The sequence below is a fragment of the Pogona vitticeps genome, chromosome 9 (assembly GCF_051106095.1).
Source record: "Pogona vitticeps strain Pit_001003342236 chromosome 9, PviZW2.1, whole genome shotgun sequence".
NCBI lineage: Eukaryota > Metazoa > Chordata > Lepidosauria > Squamata > Agamidae > Pogona > Pogona vitticeps.
This window is the reverse complement of record NC_135791.1, coordinates 10,695,488-10,722,222: the sequence shown is the minus strand read 5'-3', so window position 1 is coordinate 10,722,222 and position 26,735 is coordinate 10,695,488. Positions and strand designations below refer to the sequence as shown.

General features: G+C 39.1%; 1 protein-coding gene across 49 annotated transcripts in view; it reads right to left on the bottom strand.

Moving 5' to 3' along the window:
- Positions 1-5,051: 5,051 nt before the first annotated feature.
- The window catches only part of EPB41 (erythrocyte membrane protein band 4.1), a 160,128-nt gene continuing 138,444 nt past the window's right edge, over positions 5,052-26,735 (bottom strand). For 43 of the 49 annotated variants that reach the window (XM_072979573.2, XM_078380139.1, XM_078380140.1 and 40 more), the window contains 5 exons: positions 26,417-26,545; positions 21,256-21,357; positions 16,553-16,633; positions 15,480-15,602; positions 5,052-10,336 (listed from right to left, as the gene is read on the bottom strand). In XM_072979573.2, the coding sequence (XP_072835674.2) occupies positions 15,507-15,602; positions 16,553-16,633; positions 21,256-21,357; positions 26,417-26,545 (408 nt within the window). In that variant the 3' untranslated portion in view covers positions 5,052-10,336; positions 15,480-15,506. The remainder of the gene's footprint in view (positions 10,337-15,479; positions 15,603-16,552; positions 16,634-21,255; positions 21,358-26,416; positions 26,546-26,735) is intronic. The other 6 variants (XM_072979574.2, XM_078380165.1, XM_078380161.1 and 3 more) reach the window with 1 other exon arrangement.

Below are 26,735 nucleotides of genomic sequence, written 5' to 3'. Positions count from 1 at the left end.
TTTCCTATCAAAAAGTGCCACAACTGATCCTTCTGTTGGAACTGGAAACAGGACTCCAGCCATTATTGACTATTATTTCCTACTATTGTTAATGCTGTTTCCAGAGTTTGAGAAATTAATGGGCCACTTCAGTTTTTTTTGAGGCTCCCGGGATACTAAAAAATGAAGAAATGCCAAACCAGGGTTACAAAAATTGTGGTACATTTTAAATGGGGAGACCTCCATGAATGTAAGCCAAGTTACCCTCCTGCCCCCCTGACAGACCCTGACTGCTACTCCAGCTACTTGCACAGGAAAAAAAAATCTATGTTTTTTTCCCTTTTACATGGGAGAAAATAGAAGATTCCTCTTCTAACATGCTTGTTGTTTGCAATTTTTAAAATGTATCTTAAACGTATTTTCACAAAAATTTTAAATACTGCTAATTAATTTGATTGACTTTTATTTGATTAAAGCTTTGAAAATACATTAATCAAATTGATTAATGAATTATACTTTGTAGCACTACTTTATTTCCATACCAGGAATTGTTTGACCATTGATTCTTATATCCTAGGAAACTCCCATCATTCCCCACCTGAACTGGCCATACTGGCAAGAGGGATGATCAGATTTATAGTAGCAAACATTTAGAGACCGCCAAGTTCAGAAAAGATGCCCTTACAATGGAAAAAGACCCCATAAGAGAGTTCTGGAGTGCGGGAGATCCTGAGCTCTCAGGATCCCTATTTAGCCCCTTTTTCCTACCACCACCTGGAGTCTGAGCCGTCTATCCTGCCACCATACCAAGCCCAACAAAAGGGAACAGAGTACTCTGTTAGGATGCTTCCAGAAACGAGCAAAACAAAAGGGCTAAAGTCATCTTAACTCTATTTAGTGGTGAGTGCATATTGTCAGCGGTGTGTCAGCTAGCATTGGTGAGCAAAATAAAACATCCACATACCTGGAGCCAAACTGGCCACCTGGTTTACTGGGGAGCTGATGATGAAGAAACAAGCGGGGCATACACAGATTTGAGTGACAATGGTGGAAAACCCGGAGCGAATCTGATCAAACACAAGCTAGGGCCCATTGGAAGGCCTATTCCATAGCAATAGATGTGGCAAAGAAGCCTTTCTTCTCTGCCACCATTGCGTCTGCAAAGAATTGCCCAGCAGAGCTTTTTTCGAATCGTCAAGGGCCTGTTACATGTTGCCCCCCCCCAGAAGGTCATGCAGACCATATTGCAGCATGCTGTGAAGAATTTGCACACCACTTTGCAGTCAAAATTGCTCAGATCCACTTTGACTTGGATGCTGTAGTTGATTCAGGCCCCTGCTTGCCCTGTGTTCATGGACGAGTTTCAGTTTCTGCAGCCCAATGATGTGGGTCAGGGCCCCTGGGGAGGTGAGGGCTACCAGGTGTCTTGCTGGATCCTTGCCTTTCCTGGCTCGTAAAAGCTGTGAGAAAGGGACTGTCTGCGTGGGTTGGACGAGTGGCGAATGCCTCTTTGCCACAAGGTAGGAGGATCCCATTGTGCTTACAAGAGGCAATAATAGGACCATCATTTTTTAAAAAGCCCTCTTTGGATCCCACAGTAATAGTCCATTCTTGGGGAAGGTGCTAGAGTGGGTTGTGGCCTCTCAGCTCCAGAGGTTCCTAGCGGAGATAAATTTAGACTAATTTCAATTGGGCTTGTCCTGATTATGGGGCAGAGACTTCTTTGGTTGCCTTGCTGGATTATCTATGCTGGGAACTGGATAGGGGATCTGTTTCCCTGTTGGTTTTGCTCGACCTCTCAGTCAGTGGCTTTCGATACTATTGACCATAGCATCCTCCTGAGCCGTCCCCCTGAAATGGAACTTGGGGGCACTATTCAAGGCCTTCCTGGAGGGGAGAACTCAGGTGGTGGTGCTGGAGGAGGATTCCTGTTCGAAGCCCTGGCCACTGACCTGTGGGGTCCCTCATGGTTCTCTTTTTGTCTCTTATGTTATTTAACATCTACATAAAACAGCTGGGAGAGACTTTCCAGAGTTTTGGTGCTCAGGGTCACCAGTATGCAGATGACACCCAACTCTCCTTGCTGCCTAAATCTAGGCAAGTTGTTTTGGCTCTAAATCAGTGGGAAATAAGGATTTGGACCTTGGAACTAATGGAAAAACTGACAGCACATTTCCAAATAAATAGACAACATCAGTAATTTCGTGTGGTATCCCTTTATTCAATATAATGGCAACAAGTATACATTGTATTCCTGTCTTTTCAGCTGTGTTGACCTGTGGAAAGACATTAAGCTTGAAGACTGAAGACATTACCCTGAAAATCCCTGTCCTCTAAAATCATAATGGTTTATCCTGTTATGTACTTAAATGCTGATTATTTTGCTGTTTAACATAACTGTTGACCTACCCCAATTTTGTTTGCACTTGAATATCATTCATTAAATTTACTTTAAAAAGCTCTTATGGGCAATTTGAATAAAATGTTAGCAGCCTTTGAAATTTCCTTGGGCTCTATTAAAAGTTGCATATTTCCATTTTTGACTTAAAGATTAGGTTTAAAAGGATATCATAGAACCCTAAAATACTGGAGCTGGATGGGGACTGTAAGGCCATCAAGTCCAACCCCTTCCTCAATGCAGGAGGAATCCAAATCACAGCAGATGAGATGGTTGTGTAATTTTCTCTTGAATGCCTCCAGTCTAATCAGTACTATGTTTGATTCCACCTTCTTCATATGAACTATTTCAAATGCAATGCATCATAAATACACCAGTATAACTAGAAAGGAAAAAAAAATCATAGCTAGATATGGAATAACGATTGTTGCTGAAAATGTTACAGCTGGAAATAAATACTTTCCTAGTAGGAGGTATCTTGTGTTAGGTTTATTATAAGTAACAGTCAGCTGCTTAAAAGTTGAATGAGCTGATTCTAAGCATGTACAGTACAGAAGGGGCTGTGGAAATTTAGAATAGACCACTGGAATTGACAGGACTTGTTGACCACAACTTAGAGGCCCCACTGATTTCATTTGGTCTAATGAGATTTGGACTAACATTGTGTCCCCTAGGGTCTGTACACGAAGCAGCAAAAACAGGTACTCCCTGCTCTTAGTAGAATCAGTGTCTCTATTTCAAAGGTGGAGAAAATGCCAGCATGAACTAAAAAAGTCTGGGAATTTTAGTCCTTTACAGACTGTATCTGATAGGGGGCAACAGTATTCTGCTCATTAAGTGAGAGGTCTTACATACTGCTCACAGACAGAAACTGGACTAATTATTTTTAACTAATTAGACTAATCTAACCCAATATGGCTACTTAACATAATTAGGCCTGAACGAGTTTATAAAAGACTGTAGCCAAGTGAAGGAAGAGCTGTGGAGAAGGTAAATGAAATCCTATACCTGCACCCAACCCCTCAAACATTATTTGGGCTGGGAGTTACATCTACTTCGTCCTTTAGATTTTCATCCCCGACCCTAATTTTTGAGAATGGTTGAATACACTGCAATCATAATTTACAAGTTAATCAAAAGCAGCAGGTAATCTCATGTCAGAAAAGTTGGAGATATATGGAAAAGTTGGAGAAAGTTATTTTTGAACTTTCTAAGCTCGTAGTACTCACAGGAGAAGTGAGCTGCCAAAGTGGTATAGTGGACAGGGCAATGGAGTAGCCTAGGACTTAGGTGACCTGGACTCACATTTCCCATCAGTCATGCAAACCCACTGGGGAGCAGCACTGGAAAAACTACTTCTTAAATCTCTCAAACACCTTGAAAACCCTAGTAAGGTCACCATAAGCCACATATGGTTGGTTGGCACATAGCAATAACATATGTGATGCCACACTTAGGACTCACCTATTTCGCAACTTATGTGTAACCAAAGGCCCATCACAGATGTAAGGATCAGCTGTCAGGGGATTAACACCTTGTCTTTTGCTTCTAGTTACAAAATGGTCACTTGGGTCTGTACATGAAGAAACCTTTGGTTCTATGAGTAGCTCACTTTTGGTTATTTTTTTGCAAATGTTTTATGTATTTGTTGCCATTTACCTTTTTTTTCAAAAACTTGTCATGTAGAAGAACATGCATGTTATGAGGCGAATATGCATGTTATGAGGCGAGAAAGAATATTCAGAAATAAAATAATCTTTTTCTTAGTGATCTATAAGTAAATACTAAGTCCACAGCTATTGTTAACTATTTTTGAACTCTTATTTCAAATTCTGGCCCAGCACAGTGGATTAATGTTATTTGGTGCAGGTTTAAAAACAGCTCATTTTAATTAGGAGCAGACAGTGAGAAACATTAACACACAGGTGATTCCACGGTGTTTTAACCTCCATTAAAAAGTCTGGTAGTATTATGTCTAGAACAGCTGTTGCTGACCCTACAACTGTGATAACAGATACTGATGCAAGCAGAGACAGATTTACCATGAAACACAGATCCTCAGAGGGCAATGTGAAAGGCAGCAATGATACTGTGAGCATTTTATCTGTAGAGACACAAAGGAAGGTGGCAGTCTCTGCATTTCAATTTAAAAGGCAAAGGTTAGCCATGACTGCTGGAGGTGCTGGCCTGAGACTTCACAGCAACTTGTGTAAGTTCCTCAGCCAGTTTAAATGCCACAGAGAGCAAGAATTTGTTTTCAGAACAACTCTAAGACTAGCTGCTATTTTGTAGATTGATATAACTGAGTCAACAAAAACATAATGGACAGAAACTTTGTTCAAAGCTACTGAACAAGTTAATGGTTAAAAAGAACCTGGAGAGAGGAATTCTAAGCCACCATATTGATACAGTAAGCTGAAGTACCGTATTTTTCCATGTATAAAATGACACTTTTCCCTAAAATAATCAGAGGAAAAATGTAGGGTTGTTTTGTACATGATAGTGTACAAAACGACATGATAGCTTTGATCTCTGCTTTTCCCCTCCACTTTTTGCAAAGAAAGAGGGGGAAAGCAGGAATCAATGCTGTTAGCACACATCCCTTTGTAATATGTACATCTAGATGAATTTAAAAGTCAAGCAGTTTTTAAGAATTCAGACTTTGCTGGTGATATTGAGCTTCAAAAGACAATCAGAATGTCATTCTTTTATTTGAAAATTTATTTAAAAATGCAATACAAGTAGCAAGATTGAACACGTCTAAATGCTACAACTATTTTCCCTTTGACTACAAAAATTCAAAATAACAGCTACATAAGCTATAAAGATTTGCTAATTTTTATCTGTTCGTATTTTTAAAGAAAGAAGTAATTTGCTATTCTATACAATTCACCATTGTCTTAAAGTTTTTTTACAAAGCTCCTTCAAATCTGCAGTGAAATAATTTTCCATTGAGTGTGTAAAAAACAAAAATCTCATAGTCATAACATAAAATTCAATTACCCATTGTTTGAAAATGGCAAATCACATTTTATGAACACCCCACCCCCAACCCTTGCTCAAATAAAACCCTTGATTTATTCTTATTTTAATTATTGGCAAGTGAAGTTTTTTTTTTCTTTCCAGTTCGGCCAGCAGGGTAACCATGATGCTGTCCTTCCATCTGTACACACATTCACACATAAATAATTTCTATTTATTATACAGTTAAGACAGCTTCTGAATGATTTCGTAGACGGGGGAAGGAAGTAACTGAGAACATGCTGCCATCTCAAGCACTGGAGCTCCCCAATGTACTGAGAATGCTAGATGTCCAGGCTGCTTAATGGAGCGATACTAGATGTTAGAGTACAAGCACCACACTGCAGTCTCTCATGCACAAGAAATGGCAGTTCCAGATGGTAATGGTAGACTGTTTAGAACAGGAATGAGCAACGCTGAGCTCTCCAAATGTTGATGGACTGCAGTTCCATCAGCCAAGCCCAGAGAAGCAAAGACAAGGAATGCTGGGAGCTACAATGCAACAGCATCTGGAGGGCTGTCCTCTGCCTATCTCCGATTTAGCAGGATGTAACCCAGACATCTTAGAATTAGAACTGATTTTCACATCACCTGCTGTGAAAAGCTCAGCAAACAAATTCTATAAGAAATTACTAACCCCACATCTTCACTCCACTTGCTTTATTATGCATACCTAATGCTACCCACTTGTAGTAAATAAACAACCCGAAAGTCAGGTATTATACAGCCTGGCACCAGAAACACATCAAGAGGACAGCACCCAGACCTGTCCCACTGTAGCTCCATTCTTCACAGTTTCAGCATTAGGTCTAAAAATGAGAAGGGTCCTGCACATGTATAAACTCTGTGAATGAGCAAGAACTCTTTAAGAAATCTGTGCTTTGACTTACTTTTTTAAAGTAAATTTCCAGCCCTTGCTGCTTCAAAGTGAAGTTTAAAGGTATTGGGGGTTCTGGAGAAACCTAGAAGCTGGAAGAATTGTTGAACTGGATTGTCAAAGGAGGAAGGGACTACAGTTTGTTATGTAACGGCTGAAATACTGTTGCTCAGCATAGTAAGTCACACTACAGTAGGCCCACTGAGTCAGTGGGGACTTGATGAGTCAACTCCTACATAAATTCCATTGATTCAAATGGGCCAACTTTAGTTGCAACTTACTAAACTGAACTAAGTTGCAAGTAGAATAGCACATTTGACTCAATGGAGATGGAGTTGAAGCACCAAATTGCTACTGATTCAGTGGGCTATTCTAGTGTGTCATATTATGGTAAGCAATAGGATTTCAGCCACAATCTTCTTCTCCTTTATAACTATCAGAATCAAAATAACATGATTTAACTCGGAAAAATCTGAAAAAAAAGTTACACAAGTCTTACAAGCCAGCTTCACTTATATGAATCAAAGAGCAAATAATGTACAGAATAGTTTTTCTTGCCAAGTAATTCATTTACTTTGAGTCAGAAAAAAATGAACCTAAAGGAACTTGGCATGGAAAGCCCACTTTCAATTAGACAAAGCAAGACTAACATTTACTATCTAATCTTGTTAGTCCTAAATGCCTACATTTGCCAACATGATCTCTGACAAGTAAATAACAATAAAATGAAATGCAAGGCAAAAATGGGATAACTGTCAATTATATTCCCAGTATGTCCCGTGCTGATGCATCCTACATCTGGGGCATGACTACATTATTATTATTATTATTTGTCCTTCTAGGGCGATTTCTCTCACCATCTATGCACACATGATTCCTTCCCTTGAGATCTTGAACTATTTTTGAGATTAGGTTACTTTTTAAACTGGTGCTAAATACAGTTAGGTATACATTTTCGTGTTTGTGCAAAAGCAGCAAAAACAGGACAGGAAGTGAAAATAGCTGATTGTGGGAAATCTTAATTATTTCCCCCCAACACAAACACATCACCAAAGGGGAAGAGATACGTTACCAATGTTTAGATAGCTACATGGTTAGATCTGGATACCAAAAGGAGCAGGGCACAAGACTATAAGAGAAAACAAATGGGTGGAACAAGGGCCAGAACAACCTAGGATGCAAATCTCTAAATATATCTCGAAAAGCTAAATAAGGGACTCACATTTCATGACAAAATGACTAGAGATGTTGAACAGAACAGAACAGACAACACCATCTAGCAATCCATAGTGCAGGGAAAGGTACAAATCATGCCGGGCAACAGCTAGTGAAAAGGCATGACAATAACCTTAAGGAATATATTTAAAAGCAATGGTTCCCGTAAATAAAAGCGTAACAGTGCTGCATCTACAGTAGGATCTAACCTTTAAAAAGGATGCCTTCATTAGAATTATGGACTTCTTTCCAGAAGTCTTTTGAAAATATAGCCTCATCTTTTTTTTGTTCTTTCAAGACTGGTGCTTTAAGCTTTTTGTGTCAAAGAGTAAAACCCTGCAGAAGTACAAAGACTCAGTACTAAAGAAAGTCATACTCAAAATTGTCTTTCATAATAAATAAATAATTTTAAGTGCTATGGACTGCCTTTACATTTTTAAAAAAGGTTCGGCCTAAGATTCTCAGGATGTCTCTCTATGATTTTAATTTGTAGAAGCAAGGGGGGGGGCTACAGAAACCCTCTGAGTTGCATTTAGTCTAATCCTATGCTTATTTGTAAGCAAGTCCCAGTGTTTCCTGATGGGCTTTACTCCAAAGCACTGGATGGCAGCTTAAGCTTGCTGCGGCTGACAGTGCCCCAATGCACCCCGGCACAAAGCCGATCAAGTGGTCTTGAATTCTTCTTCCCCACAATTCTTCCAGCTCTAATTTTTTTCACACTGACTCCCTAATTAAAATGCACTTGAATCTGAAACAAAGTTACATGCAATATGACAACATAGATTAAAGATTGCCAGTCAAAGAGAGATCATGTTCACATTACTTAAATTCATTTAACAATGTGTGTATTTATAATCTTTTAACTTAAAATAACATAACCCATTCTATTCCACTTTTCATATGCTAGAATCTTGTGGCATGCTCAACATTATTTCAACTTCATACTTCTCTCAGAAATAGCTTTCAGAACAAAACAGAACATTCACAATAAAACTTCCGTGTGCTGCTGGAAGGAAACATCAGATTCACTGATTTTACTTTTGGCAGTGAGGCTGATTTTATTCACAAACTGCATGTTCCACATCAATCTGGAATGCCATTAGTTATCATGTAAGTGGCAAAAATGTTTATAAGGGGTACTATTTTCAATAAAAGTATCCCTACTGCTTATCCTTTGCATGAGTTCATTAAAAGTGTAATTTTAAAAAAATGATATGCAAGTTCTAAAACGTTTTCTATGCCCCATCTACAGAACTAACAATTGCTGCTCTTGATCAGATTATTGTTATTTTTTGCTATGTTTTGCTACAATGCAACATTTTCCAAAGAAGGTGCTGAAAACTACACCCAACCTTGAGTTCTGTTGTTTCATTCCAGCATGGCACTGAAGGAGCAATGGACTAAAGGACTGCTGCTTTTCACCCCCCCTCCATTCATTTTGCTAGAGTTTCATAGGGACACAATCCCACTGAAATGAAGGAAGGAGGCACAGCAGCAGTGCACTCTACAGTCTGCACCCAAGAAAAACTAATAAGACTATTATTATGACTTGCAAGGAATATTATATGATAGGAACAAGTAGAGTCACTCTCCACAAGGTCTATTTTTGAAACAGCAATCAATGGTAACAACCTACATATTGGAAAATGTCTTTGAAATTGTCTGCTTAAAAAGTACTGGCTAACAACACTGGACTGTCTCTGAAGGATGATTGAGACTCATATAGAATTGCTCTGATATGTTGCCAGTTGCCAAGTTAAACAGTGCTTAGAATATCCAGCATGATTTTAAAACTATGCTATCAAAAATTGAAACTCAAAATACAAATGACTAGGGGGAAAACTATTGCCAATTATGGCCTACTTCATAGCACTCAAGAGTTAATTCCCTCTTTAAACACACAGTTCTAGCAGGCTTAATTTAATGGAGGAAAAGGGGAAAAAATGGCAGATGGAGTTGATAAGAGATGTAGTATTCCAAAGAGTGTAAAAAAGAAAAAGGAACAGGATAGAGAGGGAGTGGAGAAAGACAAGATGCCCTGTCACTGTTCATTTAAAGGATTTAGAATTGATAATACAAAAGGTGAAATAACATCCATTGTTCCAGAACCTAAACAACTACTGAAATACTTCTGCAGGTACCACAATCTCCTGCTAGGTTCAAGCCTCTAGTGGCGGATAAATCCACAAAAGGAAAGTCCAGAGGCAAGGAGGGTGACACAGCTGTGCCTGTCTCACTTGGGAAAAAAGTTGTGATTGGGAAGCTGTGGACTTATTTCAGATTCATCACAAGAGGCAAGTCAAACATTGCATAACGCGATTTTCTGACTTTTCTTGTAGGAAGAAAAGTTAATGATAAGAGCCTCAACTAGGTCATTGACACCACCACACTATATAATGTGTTCAAAGGGTATATGGGAATGCAAGAGAAGGAGGAAAAGGAGAAAGAGGAAGTTGGAGGACAATGCAGTTTAAAAGGCAACCACTTTCAGTAAGCCCTACATGTTATTTTTGCATGGGCCTTTGACATCATAATACAGATCCAGAAAAAGTGGTGGGAAAGAGAATGCAAAAGAAAGAAAGAACCTGTAAAAAATTATTTCAGTACTGTGAAAATTATGGCATACTGTCAGTCACATATGTATATAAAAATAATCAAAAAAGGATCCACTGCATTAAGGAGAATCCCACGTAAACATCAAAAAGCACAACTTCCTAGTTATAAGTGATATAATGCTTGACTGAGAGTAACAGTGGCAAGTTTGAGGTCATGGTGCTCCAAGGTAGTTTCCTTGTAGTTTTGCTGGTATATCTTGGGTGGTCTTCACAGACTGAAACAGACATTGCCTAGGAAATATAAATTTATGCTGAGTTACTCAAGTAGCAAAAAAAAAAAAGAGGTCTGAAATTTCGCAACATTTGCAATAAATTGGTGACATAATTTTATAAATGAGACAGGATGCACAAGTAAATGAATAAACATGAGCATGAATGCATATCACTTTCAAAAATGGTAGCAGGTTTATATCTCTGGTACTTAAGGAAATGGAGCAAGGGTACTAATGCTCAGATGAGAATTAATTCAGGTCTATATCATCAAAACCAGCAACGTGTTGAAATATACTGGCAATCCTTCTTACCTTTTGTTTGCACAATGTGCAAGTGCTTAATAATGAATTTTAAAATGTCATCCTGTTTTTCATCACTTGCTTTACATCTTTTGACAGCTGTTTATATATTTTACCATACATACTCTTTTGTAATTACTTTAGACTTGTTAGTTATTTTGAGTGCATAATTGCAGAAAGACAAAGTAAATGTAAAGAAACAAGACTACATGCTTGAAAGAAATAGCTAACTCTCACATCAAACCATCTAAGGACTTACATGTTTATGGGTCATAAAAGGAGAATTCCTCTCCCAGATGATCTGTACAGAGACAGTTCTGCTGTAATAAATTTGCACAGTCCAGGAAAGTTTTCCATGGTTATCTTTCCCACAGGTAACACATACATGGAGCCTCAAATTATTGAACCATAGCATACTCTGTGAGAATATAAGCGGTCTCCCAGTTCCACTACAGCCACTTTATGCATTCAGCTAAAGCTTGGAGTGTATTAATGTAGAAAATCATTAAATCATAGTATCATAGAAAAGTAAATTTGGAAGGGGCCTACAAGGACATCAAGTCCAACCCCAAATATATGTGGGCTCTGAACAGGTAGCAGTTTGGGGGGAAAATTACTTTGTGACTACTGTTCCAGGCTTGGCCATGCTGGCTGGGAGATTCTGGGAGCTGTAGTGAAAAAGTAACTTTTCAAAATATAGTAATGCAATTGTATGTGAACTTCCATGGATGATAAAAGTTAAGTAAAATGCCATGTTTCCCTTTAAGTACAATACTTCTAGAAAATGAGCAGGTTTTCCTGGCAAAGAAGGAAGGCAGATGTTCCCAACAATACTGTCCAAATGTTCTTATGCCCTCTTCTCAAGGAAGATTCTTATCTTAATAGTAGAATATGACCTTTAGAGACAGGATAACTCTTATGTTTCTTTTACTTTTTCGCCCCATCGAGCACTAAGATGCAGTTCTGGCCTTAGACATCTTCTGTAACTGATTCCCTTCTAATTCAACCAATGAGTGCAAAGGAAATCTGGTCTGAACTGGAACAGGAATTGCAGAATCTAGAATTAGAGAAATCTAGAATCTCCAAACAAATGTTTATCAGGGACTTGAAATTTTAAAAAATGCATAAGGATTATAGATTATATCAATAGACTCCAGGACATATTGAAAAAGATTAAAGATTCTGGTATTCATTTTGATGAAGGAGTTATGCAATTTTGCATGGTCCTTAGACATATCTGGAAGGAGTCACTGACTTTTTGTGACAAAGACAAGGTGAAATTAAGTTGGAAAGTCTGAGTATAAAGATGAGAGACTTTCATGTTGTCCAAAACAACAATGGAAGTAACGGAGACTCCGTTCTTAATACTTCATCATATAACACTTTAGCTGGCACCGGAGAGACATTCTCTAGTCATTATGCAGCAACAAAGTGCACAGAAACGCAAATATGGGGACCCAAAGCAGGCACGCAGCCAGAGAATCCAAAGTAAACAAAGGAATGCAACCCCCCCAGAAACTAAACAGACAGATACAAGCCTAATTTAAATCAAATGTTATGTGTGTAATAACAAATGTAAATAAAGAATTCAAAAATGTGCATAAATCTTACGAATAGATGGCTGTTATTGATAGTGTGTGTTCAAACATGTATTTCAATAGTCTGGAATATTTTACTGAATTGGACCCTAGGAAATTAGAAATATACACTTCCAGTGGGGAAACATTAACTGTTTGGGGCAAATGAATGGCTAAACTGAGTTGTCTGTTATCAGTTATGTATTGGATTCCTACATATGCTTATTATGTCCCAGTCTTGCAAGATAGTTTGATCCCACATCAGAATGTGCAAAAGAAAGGTTACAGAACAGAGTCTGATGGAGAAGATTCTTTTGTTTTGGACCCAAATGGAAAATGTTTTGCAATGGCCTAATGAAAGAAAGTATACCATTCAACTTTACAATCATGCTCTACTTCCCAAAGTAATGCAAAGTAATAACAATACCATGATTCAGATGCAAAATAAAAACACTTGTATGAGGAATAAACTTTAAATTATGCAAAGAATCGGAGAACTGTGAAATGTTTACTCAAATCAAAGAAATTAGAAAGAGCTTTAAATTAGCTCAAATGAAAGCCACACAGCACCCTCTAGAGTTAATTCATAGTAATGTTTGATTTCAATCACAGAAAAAGAAATGAAGGTAATTTGTGAAATTTACAGATGAATTCTCACATTATGCCACGATTCATTGAAGTGATGAGGAGTACATTACCAGAGTGAAACATTAGTCTGAGTCCAACCCAAGGTCATTTGAACAGACCTAGTGGTGGCAAATTATGCAAACAGAGAAAAAGAAATCTTTCTGGGGCAGCTAGAAGTAACATACCAGAAAACTGTACTTCTTCCTCCAACACGAAATAATAGGACAGAAAGAAAAAATGGCTTCTTGTTACTAAATATCTGTTAGCAGACGCAGGTCTCCAAAATAAATTCTTAGGAGAAACCATTACGACAGCTGTAGAATAGATGATTCACAAAGGTCACAAAGAAAACACCTTGTACAAGACAGAATGGTTATACACCACACTTGAATCCTCTGAGAGTCTTTGGTAGACATTAGAAGTGAACTGGGATTTTTTTATTTTTTCGCTATCCAGCACAATGTGGTAGATAGAGCAATGGGTTATAGGACTCAGGAGACCTGGGATCACAGCCCTGCTTGGCCATGGAAACTCGGGGAGGTGATACTGGTAAAACTATTCCTTCAATATCTAACCATCCTTGAAAACCCTATTAGGGTTACTATGAAGTAGGATGCAACCTGTTGCCATATGACAGAAGTCTGGATACTAAAACTGCCAATGTGAGTGTGTATAACGTGGCATACTTTGCTGAAGAAGAAAGGCAGCGTAAAGACGGTTCTGATGTGGAGGGTGGTGCCAATGGTAAAGGAAGCACCATCAGAGAACAAACTTGAAGCCGTTCGGCTGAGGAAGGTGGCTGTGGTGCCTGATGTTGTGCTACTCGATTTGAAGCCTGGAGGATTTTCTCTCAGGAGGAGGTCTGGAGGAGAAGCGGTTGGTTGTGGAGCAAAGACTTCAACAAGTTTTGACAAATGGCGGCACTTCTTGACCATGTGGTAATAATCCAAGCAAAAAAGGCACTGTGGGATCCTGACACTACATTGTGTACTTTTCTTAAAGAACACTTTTGACGCCATGGTGCAAAGATGTTTAAGTGACGATTGGCACCATGTACAGGTGAGGGCTGAATTAGCAAGCAGATAAATCATCTGCTGTAGAGAAGATCCAAAGAACCATTGATGAGAACAGCAGAAGTCATTCACTGAGGAGTTAGTGCTCTAATTTATTTATTTTATTTATTTATTATTGAATTTTTATCCCGCCCTTCTAGACAGGAGTCTACTCAGGGTGGCTCACAATACAGTGGTGCCCCGCTTGACGATTACCCGGCTTACAAAAGCAAGGCTTTACTAAGGCTTACAAAAGCAAGCCTTAGGTAGACGACGAAATCGCTTGACAACGACGTTTTTGCGATCGCTATAGCGATCACAAAATGATGATTCAAATGGTTTTTGTTCGCTTTACGACAATCGGTTCCCTGCTTGAGGAACCAATTTTTTGCTTCACTATGATTTTAAAATAGCTGATCGGCGGCTCTCAAAATGGCTCCCCGCTGTTTTGCTGACCTCATTTCACAAGACAGGGAGCGGAAAATGGCCACCCTACAGAGGATCTTCGCTGCACGATCAGGTATTTCCCCCATTGGAAAGCACTGACTTTTTCAATGCATTTCAATGGTGTTTTTTTTTTTTGCTTGACGACAATTGCGCTGTACAGCGATTTTGCTGGAATGCATTGTTGTCAAGCGGGGCACCACTGCATATTATACACCAAACAGATTTTGTGTATAATATGTCCGAGATGTGAATGAAGTGGTGGACAACAGGATTTTGCCCACTATCTAAAATTAGACATTGCACACAGGTTTCACCCACAATTTGAATTTGTGGTCAGTATATTTTCCACTTCATCACAAAAGAAATTTAGCACAACTGAAAAATTCAGTTCAGTAGTGGGAATCAAAATGGTTAGACTAAGAGTGCAAAATTCAAATGAGTGTAAGAGTCATTTTATTACGTACTGTTAATAAATAGCCCATTCAAAATGCAGTGCTTGTGGTTCACATTAACTATTTATGGTAACAAAATCCAGGTTTCATGGGGTATTTCAGTTTACCTTAGCATCCATAGCACAAATCTACAGTGGATCATGGGGCAAAAATCTTAGCTTAAGCCCAGGACAGTGCTTTGAGTCTCTTAATTGTATACAAATTAGTTTCATTTGGTCACCTTGCAGCTACTGAATTGTGTATAACAGTGTGGGAGCAACTTGTAACAGGCCACAACACTGTGCTTACAGTTTAATGTTGTGTGGACCAAGTCTTATAAACTTTAAAGATTGCATGCCTAGTCTATCTGATGCTCAACCATTTAATGCCTTCATCCAAGAATAACTAACAGTAGGGAACTAAATTTCAAGCTGATCTGAAAACTTACCATATGGTTTATGATGGGGTCTAGTACTAGACTCCCTTCTTGACCGCAGAAACATACTCATTTCTATTGTGGCTGGCGTTTAAAAATGCAATAAAATTCAAATGGATCCTCTGCTCTACCTGTACATTCTTGTTAAAACAGTCAAAATATCTACTACACCCCAACATATTCTGAAAGAACTCTCCTTGCAAAAGCGTCCAACAATTAACCACTCGTGTTTATAGCTAACATTACATTCTACTGAACTCTATCAATACAGCGGGGCTAACGGAAACATTACCTGATATATATCAGGTGATTTTGCTGATTATTCTGCAATCTCTGTCTCCTGATGGACAACCACCTTGGTCACAGACATGTCTGGGTGTTGTTCTTTTGCTTCTTTGATGGCCTGTACAAGAACCTGAAAAGATGAAGTATGAAAAACAAGCTCTATTGAATTGTGCAATCACTGCACTTTACTGTAGCTTCACAATCTACTAGGGATGAGACATTTATTTAAAATCAGAACAATAAAGCATGAAAAGAGGTTCTTACTTTGGCTTTTAGGTTCTTTTGCAGACTTCTGAAAGAAATCCTCTTAAATACAAAGATTTGTTTAAACTAAAGAAGAGGATGTGAACATTTAATTTTTTTTCATGTTCACTCTTTTTGCAAAATTTGTCCTTCACTCTAATCGCCTAGGGAATTTTCCCGGAGGTAGATGCCCTACTCTTTCCTTCTGCTCTCCTGGCCCACTGTCACCACCACCACCATGTTCTTTATGGCATATTTTTGACTAGTGCCAGAAAAGCAAAGGGGGGGGGGGGAATTAAATTTACTTTTCATGGTAAATAAGAAGAGCGGTAAACAGAAAAAACAAAAGTGAACAAGACTTCTCCCCCAAAAAGCAAAACAAACAAATATTTCCACTATATATACTTCAACTACCTACTAATCTACAAATAATTAACAATGACTCAGAATTCTGAAGTCTTTTAACACCTTCTGCAGTCACCCTGACACATCTATATAATCTATCTAATTTTTCTGTCAAGTTTTATTTTGTCTATACAGTCATGTGATCAGAATAAAACAATTTCCTGATAAATGAAGACCTGCAAACTATAACTAAAGAAGAATTTTTAATTCAGTTTATGACAACAAGGATGTTTGCAGCTTCAAAAAAGAATTAGGAAATTGCCTTCAGAGTTTCTCTGTTATTGCATATGAATTCCCAAGCTGTTCCTGAGAAGAACTCCATATTCCTATGCCTTTTGAGCATTTGATCCATGAAATGTCCTGCTAATAAAAAGGCCTAGGAAAAAAGCCTGCAAATAGTAAAAAAAAAGGAAACTAAATTAAATCTCTTACTTTATCATGATCGATGTCTGCATCTCCTGTGATGACAATTCTTTTCTCAATTCGTGTCTCTGAAATACCACCCTTCACAGTCTGTTATATAAAAGAACAAACATTAACAGCAGCTCACAATTAAAATATAGACAGCAAAATCACATTTAAATGTGCAGCAATTAACACAGGCACCCAGAGAATTTTGATTGTTAATCGCAAAATCATAGAATAATGTAGTTGGAAAAGCTACAAGGCCACCCAACCCCCTGTTCAGTGCAGGAACCCAAAATCAAACTGTCTTTGACAGATTTGCTGTCTAATTTTCTCTTGACTGTATCCAGTGTTGGAGCGCTCACTACTCCTTGAGATAATTGGTTTCATTGTTGTACTGCTCTAACAATTAAGAGGTTTTTCCTGATATCCTGCACTCTGAGAAGAACAGATCCTGCCCCTCCTCTGCATGACCACCTTTCAAGTACAGTGGTGCCTCGCACAGCGAGGTTAATCCATTCCAGATTAACCCTCGCTGTGTGAAAGCATCGTTGAACAGGGCAAGAAAACCAATTGGAACGCATTAAACAGTGTTTAATGCGTTCCAATTGGGCTGAATACTCACCGTTCAACAATGCTGGCAGCCATTTTCGTGCCCTCCCCTCGCTGAACGAGGGCGCGAAAACGCTGCGATCAGCTGTCCGGCGGGTCCAAAATGGCCGCCGGAACAGCCGAAAGGGCCAGGCGCAGCGTTTTCGCGCCCTTGGTAAGTGAGGGGAGGGCGCGAAAACGCTGTGTGCAGCCATTTCGGCTGTTCCGGCAGCGTTTTCGCGCCCTCCCCTTGCTTACCAAGGGCGTGAAAACGCTGCGCCCAGCCCTTTCGGCTGTTCCGGCAGCCATTTTGAGGCAGCAGAACAGCTGATCGGCGGGTCGCAAAGCGAAGGTCGGTAAGCGAACCGCTTACTGACCTTCGCTCTGTGATTCCTGCCCTATCTAGGTGCCATTTTGCGATCGCTTTTGCGATCGCAAAAACAGCACTGTTGCGCGGATTTGTCGCTCTACGGAGCGACCGTTCTGCGAGGCACCACTGTATTTGAAAAGTGCTATCATATCTCCCCTTAAGTCTTCTCTTCTCAGGGCTAAGCATGACCAGTCCTTTTAGTCTTTCTTTATAGGGTTTTGGTTTCCAGTTCTCTTATTATCCTTGTTGCCCTCCTATCAACTTGTTCCATTTTGTCTGCATCCTTCTTAAAGTGCCATGTCTGGAACTGGGCACAGTACTCAAGACAAGGTCTAGCCAGTGCTGAATAGAAGGGAACAAGTACTTTTTGGGCTTGGAGACCGTTAATGCAGTCTAAAATATCATTTGCCTTTTTTGTAGCCATATCACACTATTCAGCTTGTGATCTACAACAATTCCAAAATCCTTCTTGCATATAGTATTACTTAGCTAAGTATCCCTAACTTGTAATTGTCATTGTTTTTACTTTTATACTGCCTTTTAGTGCTAAAGCACTCTTTGGGCAGTGTACAACACAAGTATGCAAACAATACTTTGCCACCCCCCCCAACCCCAGTGAGCTGAGTACCCAACCTCAGAAGGATGGAAAGCTAAGTCAACTTTGATCCAGCTACTACAATCCATCAGGATTGAACTCAGGTTGTGAGCAGAGGCTTGACTGCAGTACTGCAGTTTAACCACTGTGCCACGGGGCTCGTGTGCATTTGGTCTCCCCCTCCCCCAGCAGTAGAACTTTTCAATTTTTATAGAGACGACACAAGTAAAACTGATTCCAGTAAAATTAGCTAACATCACAAATGCCTCTGAAAGAAAAGTCGGCATGAAGCAGTTCATACAGTATTGTTAATACAATATATCTCTATATAATTAAGTGAAAATGCTATCATTAGGTGAAATTGTTTCATTATAAAGTGAAACAGCTTTAAAATAACATCTAATTTTCTATTAATGAGATTGTGCACTGACAGAAATATTTGGCCTGAGAAGCGGAGGGTGTTGTTTGAAGATCTACAATCACATTAAACTGGCATGATTTGTTAAGTTCTTACTATAGTTTATATAGATTATGCTCCTCGATAGGATATTCTGCTGTTCTTCACTATAGACTAAACTAGACTGCCTGCTGAGAGTTGTAGTAAAGCAACATCCAAGGAGTTACTATCTTCTCCAGCCCAGTATTAAGTTCTTAAAAGACGGAATCATAGATGGCTCTTCAGGCTTAAAATTTGTTTAACTATCATTCTATACTAGGTGCTGTGTTTACTAAACACATTATATACTATCATACTGAATTCTGTTTAACCTGAAAGCATTGGTCCTTGTGGGAACCCCATTTATACATGCCACTAGTAGGAATGAGGGCAACATCAGTGTCATTGTGTTATCAGAATAGCTGTTGTCCTGCTCTTTGTCTGCAGGTGAAAATGTAGAGAGACAATCCCTATGCATTTGTATTCTGCACTATAATGCTAAGTGACTGGTGTGTCCAAAGTCTGATTCAAGCACATGGTTTCTGTTAACTAAAATACTAATTTAACATCCATCATGGAACTTGGCTTCACTGTTAGTAAACTGAACTTTTGATGAGTTTTGACTCTTGGCCATTTATAAAAGCTTAACTCTTCTCCTTCAGATTAAGGTAGCTTTAGACCACCTAAAAATTCCACATACCGCAACTACTTTACAAGATAAAAGTACACAGAGATTTTCTTTCACAGCAGAATATCCATGTATACAAGTGATTTCACCATTGCATTATATAAAATATGCATTTTACAATGTACTCCTTTATCTACTCAGAACTGAACTACAACACAATGAAATGAAGCCTGAAAAAATGTGAAGCTATCATATTTTTTAAATGGGAAGTGAATGTACCAATATAGGATGAAACATGAGAAGATTTTTGAAGACATATTAAAATGTTTTTCTACAATCTATAGTTTCTAACATTAGCAAAACCCAGTTTGTTCCAAATGACATAGTATCAATTAAAGCTTCTACTTGCACAAAGCATTTGGGCTAAAATCCTATGCATATGACTGCAATCCTATGACTGTTCAAATCCTACTGAAGCCAATGAGACTCAAGTTAAATAACTATATATTTTCACACATCTTAGATCAGTTACAGCAGTAAAAACTTTTCCTAAGAAAAATGGTGGCAAAATGCTATCAGAAAATAAAAAGCAAAAATAAACTTCACTAACAGGAATGGAAAAGTCCAATGATCTATTTGCTTTCATGTGTTACAAGTCATCACACTGCATCAAAGGAAGAGTGTTCATTTGTATGTATCTGCCACTCCTGTTTACTAATAACACAATGGTCAAAATCCACTTAGTGTTATACTGGTATAAGAGAAATTACATCTCACAGCAACAAATTGCTGCTAATTAACAAGTCCCAGCTTGTATTCTTCATTCTCTGCCTGTCAGGCAACTTGCTATGCAATGAAGAATCCAAATTGGGACTTGTAATTAGTGGCAATTTGACACTGCAAGTTATGCCATTTCCTTTACTTTTTATTTATTTATTTGATTTATACCACGCCCATCTGGCCTAAAAGGCCACCTGGGTAAAGCTACACAACACAATTATGGCCAATAGGTTAATTTGGCTTAAGAAGAGTGTAAAAGCTGTGCAAAAGTGTCCAGTCTATGATGTCAAACCTATTTGGAATGGCACCACAAGGAAACAAAGTAGGCTCAATCTATGGGCTTTTTGCATATAATGCCAAATATTCGTGACATTTCATTTAAGCAACATGCTGAATCAGCTTTTAATTACCCACAAAATTCTGTGACTTGGTATTGCAAGTGCCCTCTTTTCATGGCTAGGTTGCTTCTTGGTGATTTCTTCCACTTGATATAGATTTCTAAAATACATCAGACCCTTTTATATGATTTAGTGCAAAAAGAACAAAATGCTGGCACAGAAGTGACATTTCTTTTTACACAGCATGCCCTGCTTATATTTGTGGCTTCAAATGAAAGTTGTGTCTTGCGCAATTTTAGCTGATGACATTTTTTCAAAATATCTGCCCATTTATTAGCTTAATGGCACAAGATATCCATGAGTAATTCCCAGGTGTAATGATACCTCTGTGTGAGCCACTCCACCGCCCCCTTCCATAATGAGAAGTTCAGTCTTTGCATGAGAAGGAGCTTTAGTAAAGGGAGACAACAACTTGCACCAAAAGACCTTTACAGAATCGGGTATGGCTTGACCCTGAATAGAAATAAGCCTTGGCAGACTCAGGCCCTGACATACAGCATGTACATGGTCCTTTGCAGACCCAGGACCTTCTGGGCCAATAATTAAAGAGTCCTTAGCAGGCTCAGGCCCCTCCAGGCTGGGCAGAACACAGTTACTGTGAGTATGGAGAACATATGGAGAACATCTTGTTACAAGGTACAGAAAGAATCTCAAAATAGTAGGGGAAAAACATCTTCCAGTATCTTGGCCAGTATTTGTCCAAGCTGAAACCTGTATAAAGCATTGGTGGTTCCTGTGTTCCATTGAGAGTACTGATAGAAGAAAGGAAGGAAGGAGATTCAAATTCTACAACTATTCACTGTGTACACTACCAATCCTATTAGAGCAAAATCACTCAACAGAGATCCAAAGAAACTATACTTACACTACTTATTCTCTGACACATAGACAGTGTATCAGTGAACTCATACTTGTTAGCATGATCTTTTTACCTTTGTAATCTGGGTAGTGGTAGTGCTGCTTGTGGTCTCTGAAGTGATGGTCTGGGCAGTTAGCAGAACTCCAGGGTCTAAATCCCCACTGCCATCATCGGTCTGTGGCAGAGATACACAGAAGTATAAATCATCTTCCTTACCAAGAGCAAGTAGGTTGTCTAATTAAGAACTCTACACAGATAAAGTGTAATGAGCCAGAATGCTGCCGTACTAATTTTGTAAGGATTTTCCTACATTCCTTAATACGTTAGTAGCTAGAGCTAGTGTTTGTGCTACCCTCCAACTCTTACACTTGATTCTCAGAATGTTTCAGAGGTTATCCCCCAAAATCTTCTCTTTCTGGATGTAATAATTTGTTGATGAACAAGATAAGCAACCTACTGAGCTAATGTCTGACTCTTCAAAGGCCAAATTTCTGCCACCAGAACCAGCTGGGGGGTTGCACCCTGTGGCTGCCATCAAATTTGCTGCTGTGATGGTAACAAAATTTTTAAAATAATCTTAAAAAGAAAAATCCTTTTGTGTTGAAAAATGGAAATACTTTGGATGTGTCCCTTTTTTGCAAGGCTAATTCTGTTCCATGCATATTCTGTACACCTTGTTTATAGTAAAAGCAGTGCTTCTGGAATCTGTTTTTCATCACATCTTGTTTTTTAAAAACAAAATAACTGGCAGAATGGTCATTCTTCAAGGGCACAAAATTAACAAGGAGGGCATGGATTTGAAAGATCTTCATTTTGCCATGCTCTGTTACCACACAGAAAAGCCAAAGCAAGGAAAAGTTTGCACATTCAGAGATGGCCAAGGGGAGGAAACAATATTTGTTTACAAACTTCACTATGTAAATATTTGTGCTCTGACCTGCCCTGTCTGCTCAAACAGAACTGTGATTCTGAGGCACATGAGATCACCTAAAAGAAGGAAATCTCTACCTGCATAACTGCCCAAAATTTAACATCAAGGTCTTTTCCTGTCAGCCTGCATCACCCAAAAATGGCTGAGATCCATTGTGCTAAACCCTGAAGGACTACTGCTCTTTAGGAAGCAATAGATCTTCAGGTCCAAGGAAAAAGTTATCAGGACAAAAGACAACCTTGCGAGGGAGCAAAATGGCTGGTAAACTATCAATATTATCGTCTCCATTCCATGTTTACTGAAACACATCCATTAATTATTCCTAGTGTGAATCTTATAAAATCTGAAGTACAAGGTTGTGTGCCTGATCAGGCCATTTGTCTATGTTAGGGGGCTCTTTATTAAGAGGAGGCAAAGGAATTGGTATATGAAGAGGTGGTAAGAAGGCAGTGGACTAGGGCTGTCCAGGCCACAGTGAGATCAACATGTAATTTGTTGCCTCTTTCTGAATTTTGACCGGTGTTATGGGAATCAGTTCGAATGGAGAGAATGCTGAAAGAAACTGATGTGATGAATTATGCAAGAACACATCCAACAAAGAGCTGGTTCCTACATACAGTATGATGCAATATGCCTTGCATTTCTAATTCAACACAGAAGCAAGCACTTCTAGTTACATGCCATCCACACTATGTGAAGAACTGTTTCCAAATGTGCACCCTTCAAATGTGCCGGGGCCCCAGGGCCATATGACTCCCATTAAGAATGGCTTCTCTAAAGGATTATTTTGAGGAACCAGAGCAAGGTGCACACTGACAGCAAGAAGGGGATGATGAGAGGTTGGAATGAAGTCTGGAACAGCCCTGTGATGCAATAGTTGCAGGTGATCTATCCAAAATTTCATCCTCAGAGTATGAACTAACACAGATTAACTCCATTATCAGAAGATCACTGAGTAGCCTTGATGTCAGTAGAAAAGGCATTATCAACCTCAGACTGTGATGATGCCAAAGGCTTTGAAGTCAACACCATTATTAGTTATAAAGTCGGCAGAACCAAAATCTGCATTGTCAAGAGTCATGAAGCTGACCATTAAAGAGACTGAAGTACTGAAGACCACTTCTTGAAACAGAGGTGGAGTCAATGTTAAGAGATCAATTTAAGGCCACATAGTCTACTGCTTTAAGGTAGTTTTCCGAGACAAACAAGCAGATCTTAGATTGCTGATTGCAAAGGGCCTGCTTCACAGACCTGGGACAGTTTTTGAAAGAACACACTGGGTTCTTTTAGTAAACAAAACAGACATTCTAAATAACAATTGGTTGGGGCAATGTTACCTTCACAGAGGGTTAAAATATTGAAAATGATGTTAAAAAGGTCTGATGCACTCCTTGTGGCATGGCAATAAACTAAAATTTTCTATTACAAAAAAAAAATCAAATTCCATAAAAACAAACAATTAACTAGCCATTTAGGATAATTATTCACAGAGGAAGAGCTACTCAGAATCTGGGGAAAAAGGAAAGATGATTCTTCAACTAAGGAACAATATTTTAAGTGCTGCTTTCATATCATAAAGAAAAGAACTGAGAAAAGGCACAAGGAACTCAACTGTGCACTTGCAGTAAGGATATGACAACAGGATTCCTGCTGAAAGTCTAGCCAGCTCTGCAAAGTCCTGACACCCTCTGCTCAGAGGAGAACACAAGTCTAGCATATGACAACCCACATGGGTAGGGCCGTTAACATGTTGGGACATGTCCAAGGAAGCCAGGGTTTCCAAGAACTCAAGAGCCAGACTGGAAACCTCCGCCTCTGTATGGATGTTGAAATCACCCAAGATGAGTAGCCTCAGGGATCCCAACAGAGTGGTGGAGACAAAGTCTGCCAGCTCCGGTAAAGAAATGGCTGGATTGTGGGGAGCACGGTATGCCAGCAAGATCCCAATATCGTCCCTGGCCCGAATCAACACGTGGAGGGCCTCCAGACCGGCACCGCTACAGCAGAGGGCCTAACAACCTACAGAGTGCTTCTATAAACAATGGCTACATACGCAACCATCCCCCTGGTCTACCCTGGTGTTGGACAGCATAACTGGGAGGACAGGCAAAGGCTAGAGGCATACCCCCATCACTGCCCATCCAAGTTTTGGTTATGCATGCCAGATCTACATCCTCCTCCAAAATAAGATCATAAATCAGCTGGGACTTATTGGATACAGATCTGGCATTCAACAACACCAGTTTTACGGTGGAGGGGCGACTGAGCCGGCTACCTTGAGCCTGACAAGTGGTCACAGAGCCAGAACAGTGGACAGCCTTTAAACATCTGTCCACCGTTCTTCTGGAATGAGTGGCTACTGTGCCAGCGCTATATCTCCCTCTACCTGTAATCACCCGGATATTTAAAGGACCCCCACAAGCCTTTCACTCCAGTCCAAAAAAAAAGAAGAAGGGAAAAACAAAAGAAACCTAATAAGTAATGAATGAACAAATTAATAAAAAGTAAGCAATACAATAATAACAGAGTTAAGAAAGTTAATCAAAAAGCATTAATAAATGATAAACAAAAAACAAGTTAAATTAGCAATTAAACAATTTAAACTGGTATACAATATAAGATTAATAAAAATAAATTAAAGAAAAACTAAAAAACAAAAAGAATGAAATCAGTCTCGCCCTCATCATAAGGGAACTCAAAGTGTCTGACCATCTTAAAATAATGTGATTATAAAAACTGTAAGTTAAACATTAAAAAACAATTAAACTATGTGCTAAATAAAATACAATTGAATAATTAAAAGTAAGTAAACCTTTAAAACTATCTTAACCTTAAGAAGGCATTCAGGGACTTAATCATGATTGTTAAAAGTCTGCCTGAAAAAAACGGGTCTTCAGATGTCAGCAGAAGGACAAGAGGGAGGGGGCCAGCTTGATCGCCTGAGGGAGAGCATTCCATGCGGTAACTGCCACAGAGAAGCCCTTCTCTTGTGTCTCCATCAGCTTTGCCCATGCTGGCAATGGGACCAAGAAGAGGACCTCCTCTGACAATCTTTAAAGTCAGGAAGGCTCAGATATAGTCCTTCAGGTAGCCTGGACCCAAGCTGTATAGGGCTTTACAGATAATGACCAGCACTTTGAATTGGGACTGGAAACAGATTGGTAACCACTATAGTTGTAGCTGGGGTGTTATATGCTCCCTATAACTGACCCCAGTCAGCAGTCTGGCTGCTGCATTTTGAACCAGCTTATCCAAACCATCTTCAAAGGCAGCCCAACACAGAGCATGTTATAGTAATCCAAGTGAGATATCATGCATCGCTATAGCCAAAAAAGACATCTCAAGGAATGGGTGCAGCTGGTGCACTGTTTTAATTTTGCAAAAGCAGTCCTGATGACAGCTGAAACCTGGGCATCTAGACCCAAAGACAAATCCAGGAGTGCTCCCAGGCTCCTAACCTGAGTTTTCAAGGGGAAAGTAACCCCACTGAACACAGGTTGTATCTCTACTACCTTATCTGCCTTCCAATTGACCAGCAACATCTCTGCCTTGTTTGGATTAAGTTTCAGTTTGTTTACCCTCATCCAACTGATTTTTATTTTCCTCTGTTGTGATGTTCATGAACACTGCAAGTATAATGGGCATGTTTTATATAAAGTAAAGGAAGCCTGACACATTATAGTTGTTGCAGAAAAAACTAGCATCACACTACTTTTCCCCACAGCAAATACATACATCTATTATTAACCAACATCCTATTGTGCAGCTGTATTTTGTGCAACTCGAGGTTGCATGAACGATACCAACACTAGCATTGAGGCGGAAACACTATCCCCAAAGTACTTTTGCCAGTTTACTATGCAATCGATTGTGCCAGGAAAACATGACTGCCTGCCTGCCTACATAATGCAACTCCTCTTTGCCAGATGTAACGTTCAACACATTTAGGCTGGCATAACTTTACGTTATGCTGACACGAACAGGATAATGGCTGCTATCATACACACATGAAGATAAATCTGCCAAAATAAGATTTCCTAGATGGCTGGATTGTTGATATTTTAAAATGTATATTTATACATTTAATATTTCACTGGCTGCAAGAAGTGCCAGTGAAATATTAGCATTTTTCACAGCACTTATTATCTTCAGAGTTGCCTGTAGATGAAATTAGCTTTTCCAATTTTCACTACAGCTAATTTTTTAAATAAAATTAGTTGAAACAGTTTATGAACAAAACCACCTCCTGTCTTCTATATAAAACAGTGCAGTAACACTGCATAATCAGAGAGCAACATCATACCTGTGCAGCTTCATATGTTATAGTTTTGGTCTCTGTATGGACTATAGGAACTTCTTTAGTTGGAATTTCACTCTTCACGTTACTGGACACATCAGAGATGGTAACTGTCTGAGTCTTCACAAGGGGTGGCTACAAAACAGAATTTTAAAAATGAGGCACATTTAGCACCATTATATGCCAACAATATTATCTATAACCATTCTAATACTGATCTGATAGAAGCACTATGGACCCATTCTATAAAGATAAAGCTGCTTGAACCTAAGGCTGATGATATTGTCAGCCACAGCTTTTTATCTTTAATTTAAAGTTTCCTATT